This window comes from Dendrobates tinctorius, unplaced genomic scaffold (genome assembly GCF_039654945.1).
Source record: "Dendrobates tinctorius isolate UK_male_01 unplaced genomic scaffold, ASM3965494v1 ptg000012l, whole genome shotgun sequence".
Lineage (NCBI taxonomy): Eukaryota > Metazoa > Chordata > Amphibia > Anura > Dendrobatidae > Dendrobates > Dendrobates tinctorius.
Window position 1 is genome coordinate 13,409,920 of NW_027361680.1, and position 20,026 is coordinate 13,429,945.

The following is a 20,026-nucleotide window of genomic DNA, read 5'->3' on the forward strand; positions in this document are numbered from 1 at the left end:
TGGGCCTGTGTAACTTCAAATGCCAGGGCTGAATTTTAGTCCCAGACCGGCCCTGGCAGGAAGGGACTCGCTGCCTCAAAATCGACCATAGCCAGACGGATTCATTTGGCTATTCAGGAGTCCTACCGTATCAGAGGCGTGCCGATTCCAGCAGGGATCAGAGCACACTCTACTCGGGCAGTGGGCGCCTCTTGGGCGCTTCGGCACCAGGCTTCAATGGAACAGGTTTGCAAGGCAGCAACCTGGTCCAGCCTGCACACGTTTACTAAACATTACTCCATACTCCATACTCAGGCTTCAGCGGATGTGAGCCTGGGTAGAAGGATTCTCCAAGCAGCGGTGGCACACCTTTAGACAGGAGGTGCATGTAGCTTGGATCGGTGAGTCAACTTCCCACCCAGGGACTGCTTTAGAACGTCCCACAGTACCTGTGTCCCCCAATGAGGCGAAGGAGAAACATGGATTTTTGTGATAACTCACTGTAAAATCCTTTTCTCTGAGACGCTCATTGAGGGACACAGCACCCACCCTGTTAGCTAAGTTGGCTTCTGTTTATTTAATATGCTTTCTGTATGAGATTAGGGTGGTTATTTTCTAGACATGTTGTTACCTGCACTAAGGTTGATGTTGTCTGATTTTTGTTTGATCTCCTACTGCTTTCGCACCAAACTGGTTTCCGTCCGCAATCGGGGCGAGGATGTATATGGCGGAGGAGGAGCTAACCTCTTTTTTCACTTAGTGTCAGCTCCAGGCAGCTGTAGCATACACCCACAGTACCTGTGTCCCCCAATGAGAGTCTCGGAGAAAAGGATTTTATGGTGAGTTATATTATTATATTATATGGTGTGGCTATAGACCATATAATGTGGCCAGGGTAGGTCACATGTGAGGAATGCTTGGACCCGGTTGGTCCAGTGTGGAAGATCCCGCTGAGATGGGGCTTCCTGCCTGACAGCACGTGTGGACGCTGTGTGTAATGGCTGCCAGCACCTGTTAGTTCCCTGGAGGGAATGAATGCCTGCTGCATGATAAAGGAACCGTGAGGTTACCCGGACGTGGGTGAGAGAACTTGGGGCTAGGAACCCTGCACATTGAATGCTGCACAGCTTATGTGACTATAGGACATTGCTAACATGGACGCTATGCTGATTGTGCTGTTAAGTGAACTTTCTGTTGCTGTCCTGGTTTATGAGGATTAATAAACCGAAAGGACTGTGTTATGGTTGATGAAAACCTGTGCCGGAACTGGTTTTTGTTCGCTGCAAGCGAGAATCCCATAAGTAAGTGACAGCGCTACCTCACATTTGGTGGAGAAAGCAATGGGCAATATTGTAGCCTTGTTGCTGGGAGCAACGGAAGAGGACTGCAAAGTCGGTTGCTTAGGGCAACGGTTTCCTAAAAGTGCATGTTGCAGTGCTGGCAACACTGAGCCAGGAAGGCTGACGGTTGGGGAAGCCACTGCCCGGCTGTGGTTCTGGAACCGTGGGGCGGCCTAGTGAGTAAGGCACTGTCCGGATCGGTGAGCCCAGTGCGGCCGTTTCCCCAGGAGAAAGAGACTGATAGGACACCTCTGCGGTAGAGGGGTCTGAGAACCTGCGCGGCTAGCAGGTGACGGTCGTGAAAGAGAAAAAAAAAAAACTGTTTTACTGACCAGGATCAGTGAGCAAGAGACTGGTGATAGCTATAGGTTGCCTCTGCAGATAAGAGGTACCCGAGAACCTATGTGGCCGACACAGGCAACGGACTGGTGTTTGTGTGGTACTGACCTGGGTCAGTGGGAAAGACGGCGTTCCTGTAGGGTTCAGTGAGCAAGGTCCTGGAGGGTCAGTGTTGGGAAGATCCCTGGAGCACGTGGTATGATCTTGGACCTGGTGAGGCGTAAGTGTTGGGCAGTCTCAGGCCGAGACGGATGTCCTGAATAGCACCCGCTAAGCCCCTGGAACTGGTGAGGCCGGTGGGTTGGGAAACCCTGGAAAGAGGGTCGGCTCCCTGAATAGCACCCGGTGCGCCCTGTGTGTTGGACGGTCTCAGGCGGAGACGGTACGTCCTGAATAGCACACAGAAAGGACACGTGAGTTTTTGAGTTTTTTTGTGTGGTGTTTTTCTTTTCTTCTTTTCTCAACTCAGCCTGCGGTGGCTCAGTGGGAGTCAAGAAGGTGACAAGCGGCTTGATGTGGCTCAGTGGGGTCACGAAGGTGACAAGCGGCTTCCGGTAACTCGGCGGGGTTACGAAGGTGACAAGCGGCTTCCAGTGGATCGGCGGGTCCACGAAGACGGCGCAGCAGGTGCTGCAGTGACTCCAGCCGCTGTGTGTGTGAACAGCAGCCGATGGTGTCGGTGATCGGTGAGAGCAGGAGCTGTGGTGGTGCCAACAAGGACTTGTGTGGTATCGTTAAGACATAAACTGTGTTGTGTGAACTGTGGTCTGAGAAGACCGGTATAACGGACATGGGGAGATCCCGAAAGGGGGTGGAGTCCCAGAAGTGGCGGTGACCCAAAGCGGGGTGGTAACCCAAAAAGGGTGGAGTCCCGGGAGGGGGCGGCAACCCAAAGTGGGGTGGTGGTCCAGAAAGGGGCCAAGTTTGAAGGAATGACAGCACTGAGGGACTCAGTGGGTATGTCTGGAGTACCGCAGTGTATGTGTATGTCATTTCCAGAATGTGGGATATTCTTTCCGAATGATGACGGGCCGCAAGTGTGTACCGTGATGCTACACCCTTCAGGTGACTCTGGTAGGAACTCCTCTCACTCTCTGTCTGACCGAGAAAATGGTCCAGGTTCGCTGTGCACATGGGGTCACAGTGAACTATGTGGTAGACAGAGTAATGTTTGAGGAGTACGGAGGCCGTGAGTACCAAGGTGGCAGTATACCACCAAACTTAGTTTATGCCTTGGAGTGCGGCCGGGATTTGGTCAGGTTTGATGACCTATGACAGGAAGATAGAGACGTGTCTACTGTAGGGCTAGCAGACACTGAGACGCTGACGCCTCCTAACGTGGACAGGCCAGACGTAAGGGCGACTGGAGATAGAATGACGTCGGACGAACTTACAGACCGGACGTCACCTGAAGGGTACAATGGTGTGAGTGAGAAGGGTGTGAGAAACAAAAAGAGCGGAGCTGACACACGGACAGAAAGTGTCCTGGGGGTTCACCATACGGGGTGGTGTGACTGTGACGTGTTGTTGCCAGTAGCCTCCACGAGGACAGAGTCTAGTGCTGTGCTGACTGAAACTCGTGACAGGACTGATGGTAACCTGGTCGAGAAGATAACGGGAGTAGAGATACAGTCAGAGGGTAACTGGGGGGTTCACTCGACTGACGGGACTAACCCAGGGGTACCTTTTGACGATATGATTAAAGAAGTAGTGGTGCAACACATACTGACCAAAAGAGAACTAGAGCAGGAGATACAGTTAATAAAAGAGACAGTGAAGGAACAGCTCGAACGAGAAAGTGTGATGAGACAAACAGCCGAGCACAGAGTGAAGGAGCTCAAGAAAGAAGTCTTGAACCTCAGGTCACCTGTCAATGTGGCACAGTGTGAACAACACCTTAAGAGAGGATGTGGTAGGGCTTGAGAAAGAAGTCTTGGAGCTCAGAAGTCACCTGTCAGCGTGGCAAAATGTGAACAAGACCCTTACAGAAGAAATGGAGGAACTCAGAGGAGTAGTTAAAAGTCTTCTGTGGGAGAAGTTGGATGAAGACTTACCGCGGGGGAGCGCAAGTGATAACAGGACAGAACGGCCAGTAGCCCTTGGGGTAAAGGGTCATGAAAGGACCAAGTCATGTGAAGTCGATGAGTTAAGAACGGAAGAAGACAGTCACCCGGTCGGGTCAACGGCAGTGAGGGAAGTGTCCGTGGTAAAGCTAGAGCCTTCGGTCCAGGAAGAGAGCAAGACCACAGTGTTCCAGTTTGTGATTGATGTACCAGAGGACATGCAAGGGGCCTGTGCAGAGGAAGGTGTGCATGAGGCTTTCAAGGAAGCAGTCAAGGCGTGTGAGGTGCACTGGGCACCTGAGACTCGGCAGTTGGTGATAGTATCGGACAGAGAAGATACGTCTACCCGAGAAGCTGTCCTAAAGGAGATGCATCTGCAATGTCTCTACACTAAACAAAGGGTCAGGCAGAGTAATGTGAACGCTGCTCGACGCCTAGAATTAGCAAGGGAGGCTATGGATCAGCTGGGTTTGCGGAAAGATGTGGTGCTGGTACCCAAAGCTCTGATTGGGAGAATCATTGGAAGATCCGGGAAGTTAATGCAAGACCTTGTGAATATCTCTGGTGTGGTGAGAGTGAGGATCCCTCCTGATGATGAAGACCAAGTATCCAGTGAAGTGGGTAGGATTCCCATCCTAGTGGTTGGCTCCGGGGAGAGCCTGAGAGACTTTCGGATGCTATTGGAGTATCGAGTGAGGTACCTGCAAGAGATTGAGCAGTTGAGGCAGGACCGCCGGCGAATTAATAAACAAGTACAGATTACCAGATGGCGGCCGCCTGCAACCCAACAAGATGTAAGGACCCGAAGAGTGCCACCAAGAAGTGACAGGGCAGATGGCCGAAGAATGTCAGCAAGTGGTAGCTCAACTGGCAGGATGACGTGGAGAGACTGTAGTTCCTGTGAGACCCTGAATGAATCAGACTCAGCCCAGACAGTAGGCCTGATTAGGACTGATGACTGTACCAACCAGGGGAGCTGGTCAGGGAACGGAACAAACAGAGAGAGGAAGGTGGTGACTGGACCGTGTCTGATGACGCACTGTAACTGGAGGGTCAAAGAGCAGGACTGATATTCTGACCGCTGAGGGCGGGGGAGGCCTAACGTAGAGAGGAGGCCGTATGACAGGTGGAAAAGGTTCTCTCGACCTGTAGGGCAAGGTGTGGTGAGTGCCCGGTCTCGAGAGCCTGATGTAATGTTGTGTGTTCAACCTCACAAGTTTGAACAGAGGGGCGAGGTATGTGGTGTAGTAACCACTATGTCCGCTAGGGGACCCTGTGTGGAGGTTCCAAGGGAGAGGATGAGTGGCGGAATCCTGAAGGATGGTTGTGTATCTCAAAGGGGGTGGCTTTGAGATGGAGACTTAGTTATGCGTATTGATCAGCAATGGTTTTGCTGAGGTGTTATTTCAAGGTATAAGGGAGAAGTCTAGGTAACTTGGGAGATGGGCGGGCCAGTTACCTACAAACCCACCCAGGGGTGTGTCTGAAAACGCCTGTAGTAAAAGACATGTGAGGGTGTGAAGGACCTGTGATGAGGTCATAGTCACGTGACCCGGTGGGTGTGGCTATAGACCATATAATGTGCCCAGGGTAGGTCACATGTGAGGAATGCTTGGACCCGGTTGGTCCAGTGTGGAAGGTCCCGCTGAGATGGGGCTTCCTGCCTGACAGCACGTGTGGATGCTGTGTGTAATGGCTGCCAGCACCTGTTAGTTCCCTGGAGGGAATGAATGCCTGCTGCATGATAAAGGAACCGTGAGGTTACTCGGACGTGGGTGAGAGAACTTGGGGCTAGGAACCCTGCACATTGAATGCTGCACAGCTTATGTGACTATAGGACATTGCTAACATGGACGCTATGCTGATTGTGCTGTTAAGTGAACTTTCTGTTGCTGTCCTGGTTTATGAGGATTAATAAACCAAAAGGACTGTGTTATGGTTGATGAAAACCTGTGCCGGAACTGGTTTTTGTTCGCTGCAAGCGAGAATCCCCTAAGTAAATGACAGCGCTACCTCACAGTGTATTTTTGAGTAAAATGTAAATTGTTGTTTTAGTCTACAAACTTCTGACAACATGTCTACGAATTTCCGAGCAATAAATTTTGTTTTTTTTCTTCTGAAAAGGAGAAATGTTCAAAATTAAAAACCAAAACCGTGCTTTCAGACCTTAAATAATGCAAAGCAAACAAGTTCATAATCATTTAGAAACAACAATACTAATGCTTTAACTCGGGAAGAGTTCAGGAATCAATATTTTGTGGAATAACCATGATTTTTAATCACAGCTTTCATGTGTCTTGGAATGTTTGCCACCAGTTTTTCACACTGTCTCTGGTGCAAAAATGTAAGCAGTTCTTTGTTTGATGGCTTGTGACTATCCATAATCCTCTTGATTACATTCCAGAGGTTTTCAATGAGGTTCAGGTCTGGAGAATGGGCTGCTCATGACAGGGTTTTTATGTGTCTATATTTATGTGTATATAAACTGTGTTACAAATTATTATGCAAAAAGAGTTTAGGAGTGATAAGGTTAGAATTTTTTGGTTTGTCATTTAAACTCATTGATGGTGATGTGTGTCAGGGCTCTTTATATCACGGAAAGCAATTGCAGATACCTGTGCAAATTAGTTTGGCAGGTGTGTCCAAATAAAGGCAAGACTACTTAAGAAGGCTGTTCCACATTATTAAGCAGCCTACATTTTTTGCCAAAATGGGAAAGAAAAAGGATGTGTCGGCTGCTGAGAAGCAACAAATTGTGGAGTATTTAGGTCAAGGCATGACTACAATCAACATTGCCAAGACACTTCATCGTGATCATCGCACAATCAAGAAGTATGTAGCTGATTCCCAGCACACACGTGTGCGTGCTGATAAGGAAAAATTGAGGACTCTTTCCAACAGGCAATTGCGTCAGGTTAAAAGAGCAGCTGCAAAAATGCCTTGTCATAGCGGCAGACAAGTTTTTGAAGCTGCTGGTGCCTCCAGCGTCCCCCTAACAACAAGATGCAGGGTCCTTCAGAGGTTTGCAGCTGTGTGTAAGCCATCCTGTCGACCACCTCTATCCACTATACACAAGCAGAAACTGCTCCAGTGGGCCAAAGGATATACATGAAGACTGACTTCCAAACTGTTTTGTTCACCGATGAGTGCCGTGCAACGCTCGATGGTCCAGATGGATGGAGTTGGAGGATGGCTGGTTGATGGACACCCCATGAAAACACGGCTAAGGCGCCAACAAGGAGGTGGAGTAATGTTTTGGGCTGGAATCATGGGGAGAGAAATTGTCGGCCCCTTTAGGATCCCTGAAGGGGTAAAGATGAACTCCATAATCTATGTGGAGTTTCTAAAACAGCACTTCCTGCCATGGTTCAAGAGGAAGAACCGTGTTTTCCACAGCAAGATCATTTTCATGCATGATGATGCACCGTCTCATGCTGCAAATAACACATCTGCATCACTGGCTGCTATGGGCATAAAAGAGGACAAACTTATGGTGTGGCCACCATCTTCCCCTGACCTCAACCCCATTGAGAACCTCTGGAGCATCATCAAAAGGAGTGTCTATGATGGCGGGAGGCAGTTCACATCTAAGCAACAGCTCTGTGGGGGTATTCTGTCCACATGCAAAACAATTGAAGCACAAACCATCCAAAAACTGACAAATTCAATGGACGAGAGAGTTCAGAAGCTTCTTTCGAACAAGGGGTCCTATGTGCAAATGTAACATCACCTAGAATAAAGTTTTGACTTGAAAACTGTTTGATTTCATTTTGTAATAAGCTGATAATGCTTATAATTTCACAATTGACCATTTTTTTGTTCAAAATAAAAAGGTTGAAAACTCTGCTGTGCATAATAATTTGGAACATGCATTTTGAGTGTTAATTATTTTTAAAAATATACTGTTTTCATAGGCAGTTTGTTCAAAACATTGCAATTATACTAGAATAGTAGATGACTGGAAAATAACAATGACTGCAATTCATATAGGTAATTTAAAGAAAATATGAGGAAATATTTTTTGCATAATAATTTGGAACAGTGTATATATAATGTGTGTGTATATATATATATATATATATATATATATATATATATATATATTCTGCCATTCAAAAGTTTGGGTGTCACCCAGACAATTTTGTGGTTTCCATGAAAATGTGTGCTTTTATTAATCAAATGAGTTGCCAAATGAATTTAAAATCTAGTCCAGACATTGACAAGGTTCAAAATAAAGATTTTTATTTGAAATAATAATTTTCTCCTTCAAACTTTGCTTTCGGCAAAGAATGTTCCCTTTGCAGCAATTACAGCATTGCAGACCATTGGCATTCTAGCAGTTAATTTGCTGAGGTAATCTGGAAAAATTTCACCCCAGAAGCCCCTCCCACAAGTTGCTTTGGCTTGATGGGCATTTTTTGCGTACCATATTGTCAAGCTGCTCCCACAACAGCTCAATGGGGTTGAGATCTGGTGACTGCACTGGCCTCTCCATTACAGAGAGAATACCAGCTGCCTGCTTCTTCCCTAAATATTTATTGCATAATTTGGAGGTGTGCTTTGGGTCATTGTCCTGTTGTAGGATGAAATTGGCTGAAATCAAGCGTTGTCCACAGGGTATGGCATGGCGTTGCAAAATGGAGTGATAGCCTTCCTTATTCAAAATCCCTTTTACCTTGTACAAATCTCCCACTTTACCAGCACCAAAGCAACCCCAGACCATCACATTACTTCCACCATGCTTAACAGATGGCGTTAGGCACGCTTCCAGCATCTCTTCAGTTGTTCTGCGTCTCACAAATGTTCTTCTGCGTGATCCAAACACCTCAAACTTGGATTCTTCTGTCCATAACACTTTTTTCCAATCTTCCTCTGTCCAATATCTGTTCTTTCGCCCATATTAATCTTTTCCTTTTATTAGCCAATCTCCGATATGGCTTTTTCTTTGCCACTCTGCCGTGAAGGCCAGCATCCCGGAGTCACCTCTTTACTGTAAACATTGACACTGGCTTTTTGCGTGTACTATTTAATGAAGCTGCCAGTTGAGGACCTTTGAGGCGTCGATTTCTCAAACTACAGACTGTAATGTACTTGTCTTGTTGGTCAGTTGTGCAGCGTGGTCTCCCACTTCTTTCTAGTATGGTTAGAGCCTGTTTGTTCTCTCCTCTGAAGGGAGTAGTACACACCGTTTTAGGAAATCTTCAGTTTCTTGGCAATATCTCGCATGGAATAGCCTTCATTTCTAAGAACAAGAATAGACTGTCGATTTTCAAATGAAAGTTCTTTTTTCTGGCCATTTTGAGAGTTTAATGGAGCCAACAATTGTAATGCTCCATATTTTCAACTAGCTCAAAGGGAGGTCATGTTTATAGCTTCTCTAATCAACCAAACTGTTTTCAGCTGTGCTAACATACTTGCACAAGGGTTTTCAAGGGTATTCTAACTGTCCATTAGCCTTCTTACATAGTTAGCAAACACAAAGTACCATAAGAACACTGGAGTGATGGTTGTTGGAAATGGGCCTCTATACACCTATGAAGATATTGCATTACAAACCAGACGTTTGCAGCTAGAATAGTCATTTACCACATTAACAATGTATAGAGTGTATTTCTGAATCAATTAATGATATATATATATATATGTATAATATATACCGAGTGAGCCATTTATCTGGATACATCTAAATAAAATGGGAGTGGTTGGTGATATCAGCTTCCTGTTTGTGGCACATTAGTATAGGGGAGAGGGAAAACTTTTCAAGATGGGTGGTGACCATGGAGGCCATTTTGAAGTTGGCCATTTTGGATCCAACTTTATAAATGGCCCACCAAGGTGTATACATATAAATGGCCCACCCTGTGTGTGTATGTGTGTGTGTGGTATGTGTATATATATATATATATATATATTACATACACACACTTGTACACATGCACACACATACACATATGTACGTACATACATATATACATCTGAGAAACACCTAAGCTTTGAAAAAAGTTAGTTCTGTATCAGCGTTTGCATATCTGGATGTTAGCTTCCAAATCTCACAATGATTTGTTGCAATGAGGTCCTCATCCTGATACTTGCTATAATGCAATTTTGTTTGACTTATTAGTTTTAACAGTTGATAACATTGATATCTGAGATTGTTTTTCATTTTCTCGCACCTGGAGCTGCCAGCATGCAGGTTTCTAAGGTACACATCGGGTAACTAAGTGACGCACGCCGCTTAGTAACCCAATATTTACCTTAGATACCAGCTCCCAGCGCCTGCTTAGAGCGCTGGGTGCCTTGCTGATCGTTGGCTCCCGCTGCCACACGCAGCGATGCGCGCTGGCCAGCGGGAGAGCAACGATGAAAAAATGGCCCAGGACGATGCTGCACGATCAGCGATACCCGGCGGGGGGCCGGTCGCTGATCCCCGTCACACACAGCGATCTCGTGGCGTCACAAAATCTGTGTGTGTTGGGGCCTTTAAGGATTAATATCAGATAGAAGGGGATTCAATTCTAAATTGGAGATGGGGTACAGTACTTGTGCGTGGCCACTTAACGATTTTTTACAACTGGACAGAGCAGATAACAGCTAGCTGATCTGTGGGGGATGCCACACCCCCATCGGTCTGAAATTGATGAAGGTTCCCTGCTTTAGGCCATATAAAAGGTTATTCCAAAGCAAACCCTTTAACATCCCTACATCCAGAAGTAAACCATATCTCTTCAACTGGGATATATGGCCTTAAAACATGCATCCTCAGTGTGTTAGTGATTGAAGGAAAACTACAGTGTAACGTTAAAGATTAAATGGATTGTCTGGTTAAAACAATTTATAAGCTATCCGCCTGTTATACGATAACTTGATCGGTTAGTGTCCTACCGCTGAAAAACTCACTGATAGACAGAATTCCCATTACTGTATAGCGCAACAGGTCAGACACTTGACCACCGCTCCATTAATTCTCTATGGGGCTGCCGGAAAATACAGAGGGCAGTTGTCAGCAGACCCATAGGAAATGAATGGAGCGCAGTTTGAGCAATACTGTTCTGTTCTGATAGGGGTTAAAGTTCCTCATTCTGCTGATAGGTCAGGATCCCAGTGGTTGGACCTTCACTGATCAATATTATCACCTATTCCATGGTTTTTACCTGACAACTCTTTTAAGATTTCAAATTTACCAGTAAGCTTGTTAACATCAGCATAATTTTATTATTTGTCATTTATATATTCTTTACTTTATGATTCAGGAGTCTTTCTTTTCCAATTTTCAGGTTGCTGTACTGTCAAAGGTCTCAGTGTTATTCTCAATGCTCCTTTCAGATAAAACGTGGATTGTTAAACAGCATGCATTAGAGGCTTTCACACAGTTTGCTGAGGTATTTTGAAACTAATGTACTTTATTATGTATCTTTTCTTCCATTAACCCCTTCACGACCTTGGACGTATCGATACGTCTTGGTTGGGAAGGACTTCCTGACCTTGGACATATTGGTACGTCCTGGCGATTTTGCACGCACAGAAGCTCTACGCAAGTGATCACCGCTGGGTGTTCAGCGAATCTGACAACTTACTTTCGTCTCTCACTGCCAGAAGCGATGCCCGCACCACTCCCGGCAGTTTTACCCTCTAAATACTGCTATTGATATTTATGTAAAAGTGCCAAAACATAAAAAAATTATATAAATGTAATCATACTGACCCGAAGAATATTGCTACCTTATCAATTTTACCTCATTCGTGACATCATAAAAAAATAAAATCATTTCAATTGTTGGCTTTTGTTCATTCTGCCTCACAAATATCGGAATAGAAAGCGATCAAAAAATGTCATGTGCTCATAAATCATACCAATAAAAACATGAAATTGTCCCGCAAAAAAACATGCCATCACGCATGACTCTTTCGGCAGAAATATGGAAAAAAATCGAGCTCTCAAAAAATGGAGATGCAAAAACTTGTTTATGCAAAAAAAAAAGCATCTATTAGTGTGTGACAGCAGGCAAACATAAAAAAAAATATAAATCTGTTATTGCTGTAATCGCACTGACCCGTAGAACAACGTTGTCTAATCACTTATACCGCATGAGAAATGGTGTAAAAAATAAAAGAAACCAATTTTTCATCTGCTGTTGATTTGTTCATTCTACCTCCCAAATATCGCAGTAAGGCTCTGCTCACATTTATCTTGCACTCTATGCTGAGCGCTTACACCTTTGTTTCCGTTTAAATCTATGAATTACATGATTCAGATGGAACCCCCGGCAGAAGATTCCCTATAATGAGGCGGGTGGAGTCACTCTGGATGTTGTCTGGCCTACGATCTGGCAGTGTACGTCTTTTTAGGTTTGCTTAAAAGTGCCATCAGCCAGTTTTGTGCACCTGTAAAAAGGACACTGCTGAACAGAGGCCTGACTGAGTCCAGAGTAACTCTGCTGCCTCATTATAGGGAATGGATCCCTCAGTAGTTTCATCTGAATCACATCATTCGGATATTTAGATGGAAACCCCAATGTAAGTGCTCAACGTAGAGCGCTGGATAAATGTGATCCCAAATGTCATGTGAAATGTTCCCAATAAAAGCTTCAACTCAATCCACAAAAAACAGCAAGTCCCCACTCACGTCCATCATCTGTTAACAGAAATATAGGGGGCTTCCACCTTACTGGTAGCACAAAGGTTCTAGAAAAGTGGTATGACTCTTCACCCCCCCAAAAGAAATCCAGCACATTCTGCAGTCCCAAATCGAAATACCGCCCTCCCTTCTGATCCCAACAGTGTATCTAAACCGCATTTAGGGTCCACATGTTTAGCATTTTTGTAGAAATGAGAGCCCACCCAATTTACAAGTGCTTGTCTCCAGAAGCATGAGCTGACCATAACGTGCTGTGCACTACAGCAGCAGACTTGTAATTTTCACTCAGAAACATCTACTACTGCTTGTTTCTGAAAAATACCCATGGAGTCAAATCATCACTACACCTGTAGATAAATTCCCAAAGGGGTATAATTTCCAAAATGGGGTCACTTGAGGTTGGTATTCTGCTCTTCTAGAACTCATGCGCTCTGTATATGGAGTCTGCAAACTATTTTAAGAAAATCTGAGCTCCAAGAGACAAATAACATTCCGTCCCTTCCAAGTCTCGCTGTCTGGCTAAGCAGTACTGTACAGCCACATATGGGATATTTCCATATTCATCAGAAATTGTATGACAAATTTTGGTGTCGTTTGTACACATTTCTCCTTGTGAAAATGTAAAATCTGTGACTAAAACAATATATTTGTGGTAAAAATGTAATTATTTTTTCTTCACCGCCCAATGGTATAAAATTCTTTGACACATCCGTGGTGTCAATATAATCACTGCACCCGTAGGTGAATTCATTGAGAGGTGTAGTTTGTAAAATGGGGTCACTTATAAAGTCATGCAGTTCTGTCATCTCAGGGGTTCTCATATTGAGTCCTGTCACCTGTAACCATAACAGTAAAATCTACACAAAATTATGGCGCTCCTTCTCTACTAACATTTGCACTGTGCCTCAAAAGTAGTTCCTGATTACATGTAGGATATTGGCGTACTCACAAGAAACTGCACAGCAAACTGAGCAGTTCATTTTTTACTATTATTCCTAATAAAAATTAAAAACTTCATTGCTAGGTGTAGTTTGTAAAATGAAGTCACTTATGGTGGGTTCTGCTGTTCTGGCACTTCAGGGGCTCTGCCAATGTGATATGGCACCCTCAAACCATTTCAGCAAAATCTGAACTCCAATATGGCGCTTCTTCCCTTTTGAACTTTGCATTCTGCCTCAAAAGTAGTTTTCTACCACATATGGAGTATCCACGTACTCAGGAGAAATTGCACAACAAATTGTATGGCCCATTTTGCTCCTGTTACCCTTGTGAAAATGAAAAATTGGGGCAAAACAAACATTTTTACAGAAAAAAAAATAGTTTTTCATTTTTACAGTTCAACATAATAAATGTCTGTGAAGTACCTGGGGGTGCAAAATGTTCACCGTATATCTAGACAAATTCCTTGAGGGGGATATAGTTTCCAAAATGACGTCCCTTGTGGGGGGGTTTCAATTGTTTAGGCACATCAAGGGCTGTCCAAACCCAACATGGCGTCTGCTAACTATTCCAGCAAATTTTGTTTTCAAAATGTCAAATGGCACTCTTTCCCTTCCAAGCCCTGCCATGTGTCCAAACAGTAGTTTTGCCCCACATATGGGGTATTGTTGCACTTAGGACAAATTGTACAATAAATTGTGTGGTGCAATTTCTCCTCTTGCTCTTGTAAAATTAACAAATTCTGGCTAAAAGAAAATTTTTGTGGGAAAAATGTATTTTTTTTTATTTTCACAGCTCGATGTTTTAAACTTCAGTGAAGCACCTGGAGGTTCAAGGTGCTCGACACAAATCTAAATACATTTTTTTGAGAGGTCTAGTTTCCAAAATGGGGTCACTGGTGGGGTTTTTTCACTATTTAGACACATAAGTGATTCTCCAAATGCGACAAGACGCCCACAGACCATTCTATCAAAGTCTGTGTTGCAAAATTATTATTATTATTATTTATTGTTATAGCGCCATTTATTCCATGGCGCTTTACATGTAAGGAGGAGTATACATAAAAACAGGTACAATAATCTTAAACAATACAAGTCATAACTGGAACAGGAGGAGAGAGGACCCTGCCCGCGAGGGCTCACAATCTTCAAGGGATGGGTGATAATACAGTAGGCGAGGGTAGAGCTGGTCGTGCAGCGGTTTGGTCGATCAGTGGTTACTGCAGGTTGTAGGCTTGTCGGAAGAGGTGGGTCCTCAGGCTCTTTTTGAAGGTTTCGATGGTAGGTGAGAGTCTGATATGTTGTGGTAGAGAGTTCCAGAGATGGGGTGATGCGCGAGAGAAATCTTGTATGCGATTGTGGGAAGAGGAGATAAGAGGGGAGTAGAGAAGGAGATCTTGTGAGGATCGGAGGTTGCGTGCGGGAAAGTACCGGGAGACGAGGTCACAGATGTATGGAGGAGACAGGTTGTGGATGGCTTTGTATGTCATGGTTAGGGTTTTGTAATGGAGTCTCTGGGCAATTGGGAGCCAGTGAAGGGATTGACAGAGGGGAGAAGCTGGGGAATAGCGGGGGGACAGGTGGATTAGTCGGGCAGCAGAGTTTAGAATAGATTGGAGGGGTGCAAGAGTGTTTGAGGGGAGGCCAAAGAGCATGAGGTTGCAGTAGTCAAGGCGAGAGATGATGAGGGCATGGACTAGGGTTTTTGCAGATTCTTGGGTGAGGAATGAACGGATTCGTGAAATATTTTTGAGTTGAAGTCGGCAGGAAGTGGAAAGGGCTTGGATATGTGGTTTGAAGGAGAGATCAGCGTCAAGGATTACTCCGAGGCAGCGAGCTTGTGGGACTGGGGAGAGTGGGCAGTCATTTACTGTAATTGATAGGTTCGTAGGGGGGGTCACGTGAGATGGGGGAAAGATGATGAATTCTGTTTTGTCCATGTTGAGTTTCAGAAATCTAGTGGAGAAGAAGGATGAAATAGTGGACAGACATTGAGGGATTCTGTTTAGTAGGGAGGTGATATCTGGTCCAGAGATGTAGATCTGTGTGTCATCAGCGTAAAGATGATACTGAAAGCCATGAGATTCTATGAGCTGTCCTAGGCCAAAGGTGTAAATAGAGAACAGCAAGGGCCCAAGGACTGAACCTTGTGGGACTCCGACAGATAGGGGGCGAGGTGAGGAGGTGGTGTGTGAGTGGGAGACGCTGAATGTCCGGTCTGTTAGGTATGATGAGATCCAGGATAGGGCCAAGTCTGTGATGCCGAGGGATGAGAAGGTCTGTAATAATAGGGAATGGTCCACTGTGTCAAAGGCAGCCGACAGGTCCAAGAGGAGGAGGACAGAGTAGTGTCGCTTGCTCTTGGCCGTTAAGAGGTCATTGGTGACCTTAGTAAGGGCAGTTTCAGTGGAGTGGTGTGACCGGAAGCCAGATTGTAAGCGGTCGAAGAGGGAGCAAGAAGAGAGATGGGAGGACAGTTCAAGGTAGACGTGTTGTTCCAGTAGCTTGGAGGCGTAGGGGAGAAGTGATATAGGGCGATAGCTAGATACAGAGGATGGGTCAAGAGAGGGCTTTTTGAGGATAGGTGTGATGGAGGCATGTTTAAAGCTTGAGGGGAAAACACCAGTTGTTAGTGATAGGTTGAAGAGATGGGTTAGGGTTGGGATGAAGACTGTGGTGAGGTTTGGTATGAAGTGGCATGGGATCGGGTCGAGTGCACAGGTGGTGAGATGTGATCTTGAGAGTAGAGTGGAGAGTCGATCTTCTGTAATGGTGGAGAAGTTGGTTTTGAAGGTGGAGGGCTGGGAAGTCGGGAGGAAGGGCTCTGGGGGTTGTTGACCAAAACTGTCCCTGATGTTATCAATTTTCTGCTTGAAAAATGAGGCAAAGTCTTCAGCTGAGATGAGTGGGGAGGGAGGAGGTGCTGGGGGGCGGAGGAGAGAATTGAAGGTGTTGACTAACTGTTTAGGGTTGTGAGACAGGGAGGAGATGAGAGATGAGAAGTTGGTTTGTTTAGCTGTGGCGAGTGTGGTCTTGAAAGTAGTGAGGGACTGTTTGAATGCGATGAAGTGCTCGTTGGAGTGGGATCTTTTCCATCTGCGCTCAGCAGCCCTGGAAGCTCGCCTCAGCTCTTTGGTCAGGCTGGTGTGCCAGGGCTGTCTGTTGATTTTGCGAGTTTTGGTAGGTGTAAGTGGGGCAGCGGATTCCAAAGCTACAGCTATTGTGGTGTTATATAGAGCAGCAGCGTCATCTGCATTGTGTAAGGAACTTATATCTGTGAGAGGGAGGAGGGATTCAGAGAATGAGTGTAGGTCAAGGTGTTTAAGATTCCTGCGAGGGTGTGAAAGTTTGTGGGGTGGGGATTGTAGACATGGAGTGAAGAGGGAAGAGAATGTGAGCAGGTTGTGGTCAGAGAGAGGAAGAGGTGAGTTAGGTTAGATAGGGAGCAGAGGCGGGTGAAGATGAGGTCCAGTGTGTGGCCATCTTTATGGGTGGATGTAAAAGACCATTGAGTGAGGCCGAAGGAGAAAGTGAGAGATAGAAGTTTAGTGGCAGCTGAGAGGGAAGTGTCAATGGGGATGTTGAAGTCGCTCATGATGATAGTAGGGATGTCCGCGGAAAGGAAATGAAGTTACCAGGTGGTGAAGTGGTCAAAGAAGGTGGTGGCTGGCCCTGGGGGGCGGTAGATGACAGCCAGTTGGAGGTTGGAGGGGGAGTAGATGCGCACAGAGTGCACCTCAAAGGAAGGGAGGGTAACAGAGGGTGGCAGTGGGATTGGGGTGAAGGAGCAGGTATCTGACAGGAGAAAACCAACTCCTCCGCCATGTTTGCTGCTGGGGCGGGGGGTGTGAGAAAGGTGGAAGCCGCCATACGAAAGTGCAGCAGGAGAGGCTGTGTCAGAAGGGGTGAGCCAGGTTTCGGTGATGGCGAGGAAGGAAAGTTTGGTAGTAACAAAAAGATCATGGATGTAGGAAAGCTTGTTGCAGACAGAGCAAGCGTTCCACAGAGCTCCTGTTAGTGGGACTGGGGAAGCGGGGGCTGGGTGAATGGGTATAAGGTTGGAGAGGTTACGGAAGGTTGTGATAGAGCGTGGATGGGAGGTAGAAATGACTGTGGGAATGTGGTGAGGAGGACCAGGATTTGGAGAGATATCACCAGCAGTGAGAAGGAGCAGAGAAAGTGTTAGTAGGTGGGAGAAGGAGAGGGCACGAGGGGGCTGTCTGTGTTTGGAGACAGAAGATTGTATGTTAAGGAACAGTTTTGAGGCGGAGGTGAGGTGGATGGGGAGGATTGAAGAAGAGATGAACAGTTCCTTACTAGGAGTAGGATTTGGGGAATTAGCAGAAAGTGAAGGATTATAGAGGTGAAAGTGAAAACAAACAGAAACATTGTTTACAGTGACTGTGTACAGTTACCTTCAGTTCCCTTCTGGTTCAATTCTGGTTTTAATTCTTAAATTAATCTTCACACTTCTAGAACACACTTATAGAATTCACACTGCAGACTGAAGTCTTTATGCAGACTTGTGCTCTGCAATATATGTACAACTAAGTGCAGTCAGGTGTGAAGCAGAGAGGAGTGGTCTCTGCTCTTCTTGGTCAGACAAGTAAGAGTGGACCAGATGCATATGATCAAGCCAGAGTAAACAAGGTCATAAATAACACTGGGGTAAGCTGGGGTTAGCTGAAAGGCATACCATGTGAATGCTAGGTGCAGAGGCAAGTCTATGTGCAAAGCTGGGTGATGCACTGTGTGCCCTTCATCACAAGTTCCTTAGCAAGCCCTGTTGTTAGGCCAAATAGTAGTTTTTCTACATATATGGAGTATTGGCCTACTCAGGAAAAATTGCACAACAAATTTTTGGGTCAATTTTTTCCTGTTACCCTTGTGAAAATAAAAAAATTGGGGCTAAATGTACATTTTTGTAGATAAAATGTGACTTTGTATTTTCAAAGCTGTATGTTATGAACTTCTGTGACACATCTGGGGGTTCAAGGTGCTCATCACACATCTAGATACATTCCTTGAGGGGTCTAGTTTCCAAAATGTAGTCACTTGTGGGGGTTTTCCCCTGTTTAGGTACATCAGGTTGCTTTCCAAACTCAACATGGAGTATACTAATGATTCCACCAAATTTTGCGTTCAAAAACTCTTTTCCTGCCATGTGACATATGGGGTATCCCTGTACTCAGGAGAAAATATACAACAAATTTGTGGGTCCATTTTATCCTGTGACCCTTGTGAAAAGGGAAAATTTGCAGCTAAAGTAAAATTTTTGTGGAAAAAAAAATAAATATTCATTTTTTTCTTTTCATATTGCATTAATTCCTCTGAAGCACCTGAAGGGTTAATAAACTTCTTGAGTATGATTTTGAGGAGTTCAGTTTTTATAATGGTATCACTTTTGGGTGTTTTCTATCATATGGGCCCCCCAAAGTCACTTCAAATCTGATGTGGTCCCTAAAAAATGATTTTGTTGTAAATATGAGAAATCGCTGGTCAACTTTTAATGCTTCTAACTTCCTAACAAAAAAAAATTATGTTTCAAAAACTGTGCTGATGTAAAGTGGACATGTAGGAAATTTTATTTATTAACTATTTTTGTATATATTCTTTATTTAGAAAATTTCAATAATATAACGGGAAAGGAAAATTCCATTTTCCAGATATAGTAAAAGAAAGAATGAGATTAAAAAGCAAACAATCGTAATAAACCACAACGATAACATTACAAGCCTGCGATTTGCAAACCAAAAGGGTTGTAAGAAGAGTTTAAAAGACAAGGGGCAGTGGTGGGGAGGGACACTGGAAGGAAAGGGGGGGAGGGTAAGGAGTCAGAAAATCCTGCTTAAAATAGAGGTTAACTATGCGATTTGGGAGATCAAGCTCAAATCAAGGCATTAACATTACAGAACAAACTATATGTAAAGAAAAAAAATGAATAACAAAAGAAATTTGTAGAGGGACAGAAATTAAGGATTACCGGTTGTGTTTATTTGGTGATTCTCTGAGGCGTTCAACCAGGTTAACCATGCATTTAGAGTCTTTAAGTTTTTAGATCCTGAAAGTCTAATTTTCTCGTATATACTGATTTGGTTGGATTCTTTTATCCATTCTTTGCAGGTAGGGGTCTCTACATCTTTCCAGTGTCTTGCGATAGTTATTTTAGCTGCGTTAGCAGGTGAGGTATCAGTGAGCCTTTTTTAAAGTGTAAATTTGAAGGATCCAGATTGAATAGAATGAAACTTGATGTTAATGGGATGTCTGTTTAAGGTTTTCTTTATATGGTCTCTAACTCTCTCCCAGAAACTTTTAATTTTTGTGCATTCCAGCCAAATGTGAGATGGAGAAACCTTCTCTCTGGTGCATCTCCAGCAAAGAGGGGAGATTGAGCTGTCTATTTTAATCAATATGTCAGGTGTTTCATACCATCTTGATATAATTTTCTAATTAAGTTCTTGGAATCACACTGAAGATGTTAGGAAGTGGATGTTTTTGAAGATTGTATGAATTTCTTCTGGAAGAAATTTTGTGTTTAGTTCTTCCCATTTTTTAATGAAATCTGGGATCTCCTGTGTTTGGGTTAGGTTTTTATTTACTTTGGCTATCATTTTTCCCTTTCCTTTTGTGTTCATAATTAGTTTAAGAATTGGCGGATCAGGTGCTGAGGTAGAAATGTCTGGGAGATAAAGATTTATTACTTCCTGTAGACTTTGAATTTCCTCATCTTTC

At 44.5% G+C, this 20,026-nt stretch overlaps 1 protein-coding gene across 3 annotated transcripts in view; it reads left to right on the forward strand.

Annotated features, from left to right (window-relative positions):
• The window catches only part of FIRRM (FIGNL1 interacting regulator of recombination and mitosis), a 737,920-nt gene that overhangs the window by 637,555 nt on the left and 80,339 nt on the right, over positions 1-20,026 (forward strand). For 2 of the 3 annotated variants that reach the window (XM_073557998.1, XM_073558000.1), the window contains one exon: positions 10,996-11,100. The exons of the other annotated variant lie outside the window; for it this stretch is intronic. In XM_073557998.1, coding sequence (XP_073414099.1) covers positions 10,996-11,100 — 105 coding nt within the window. The remainder of the gene's footprint in view (positions 1-10,995; positions 11,101-20,026) is intronic. 3 annotated transcript variants of the gene reach the window in all.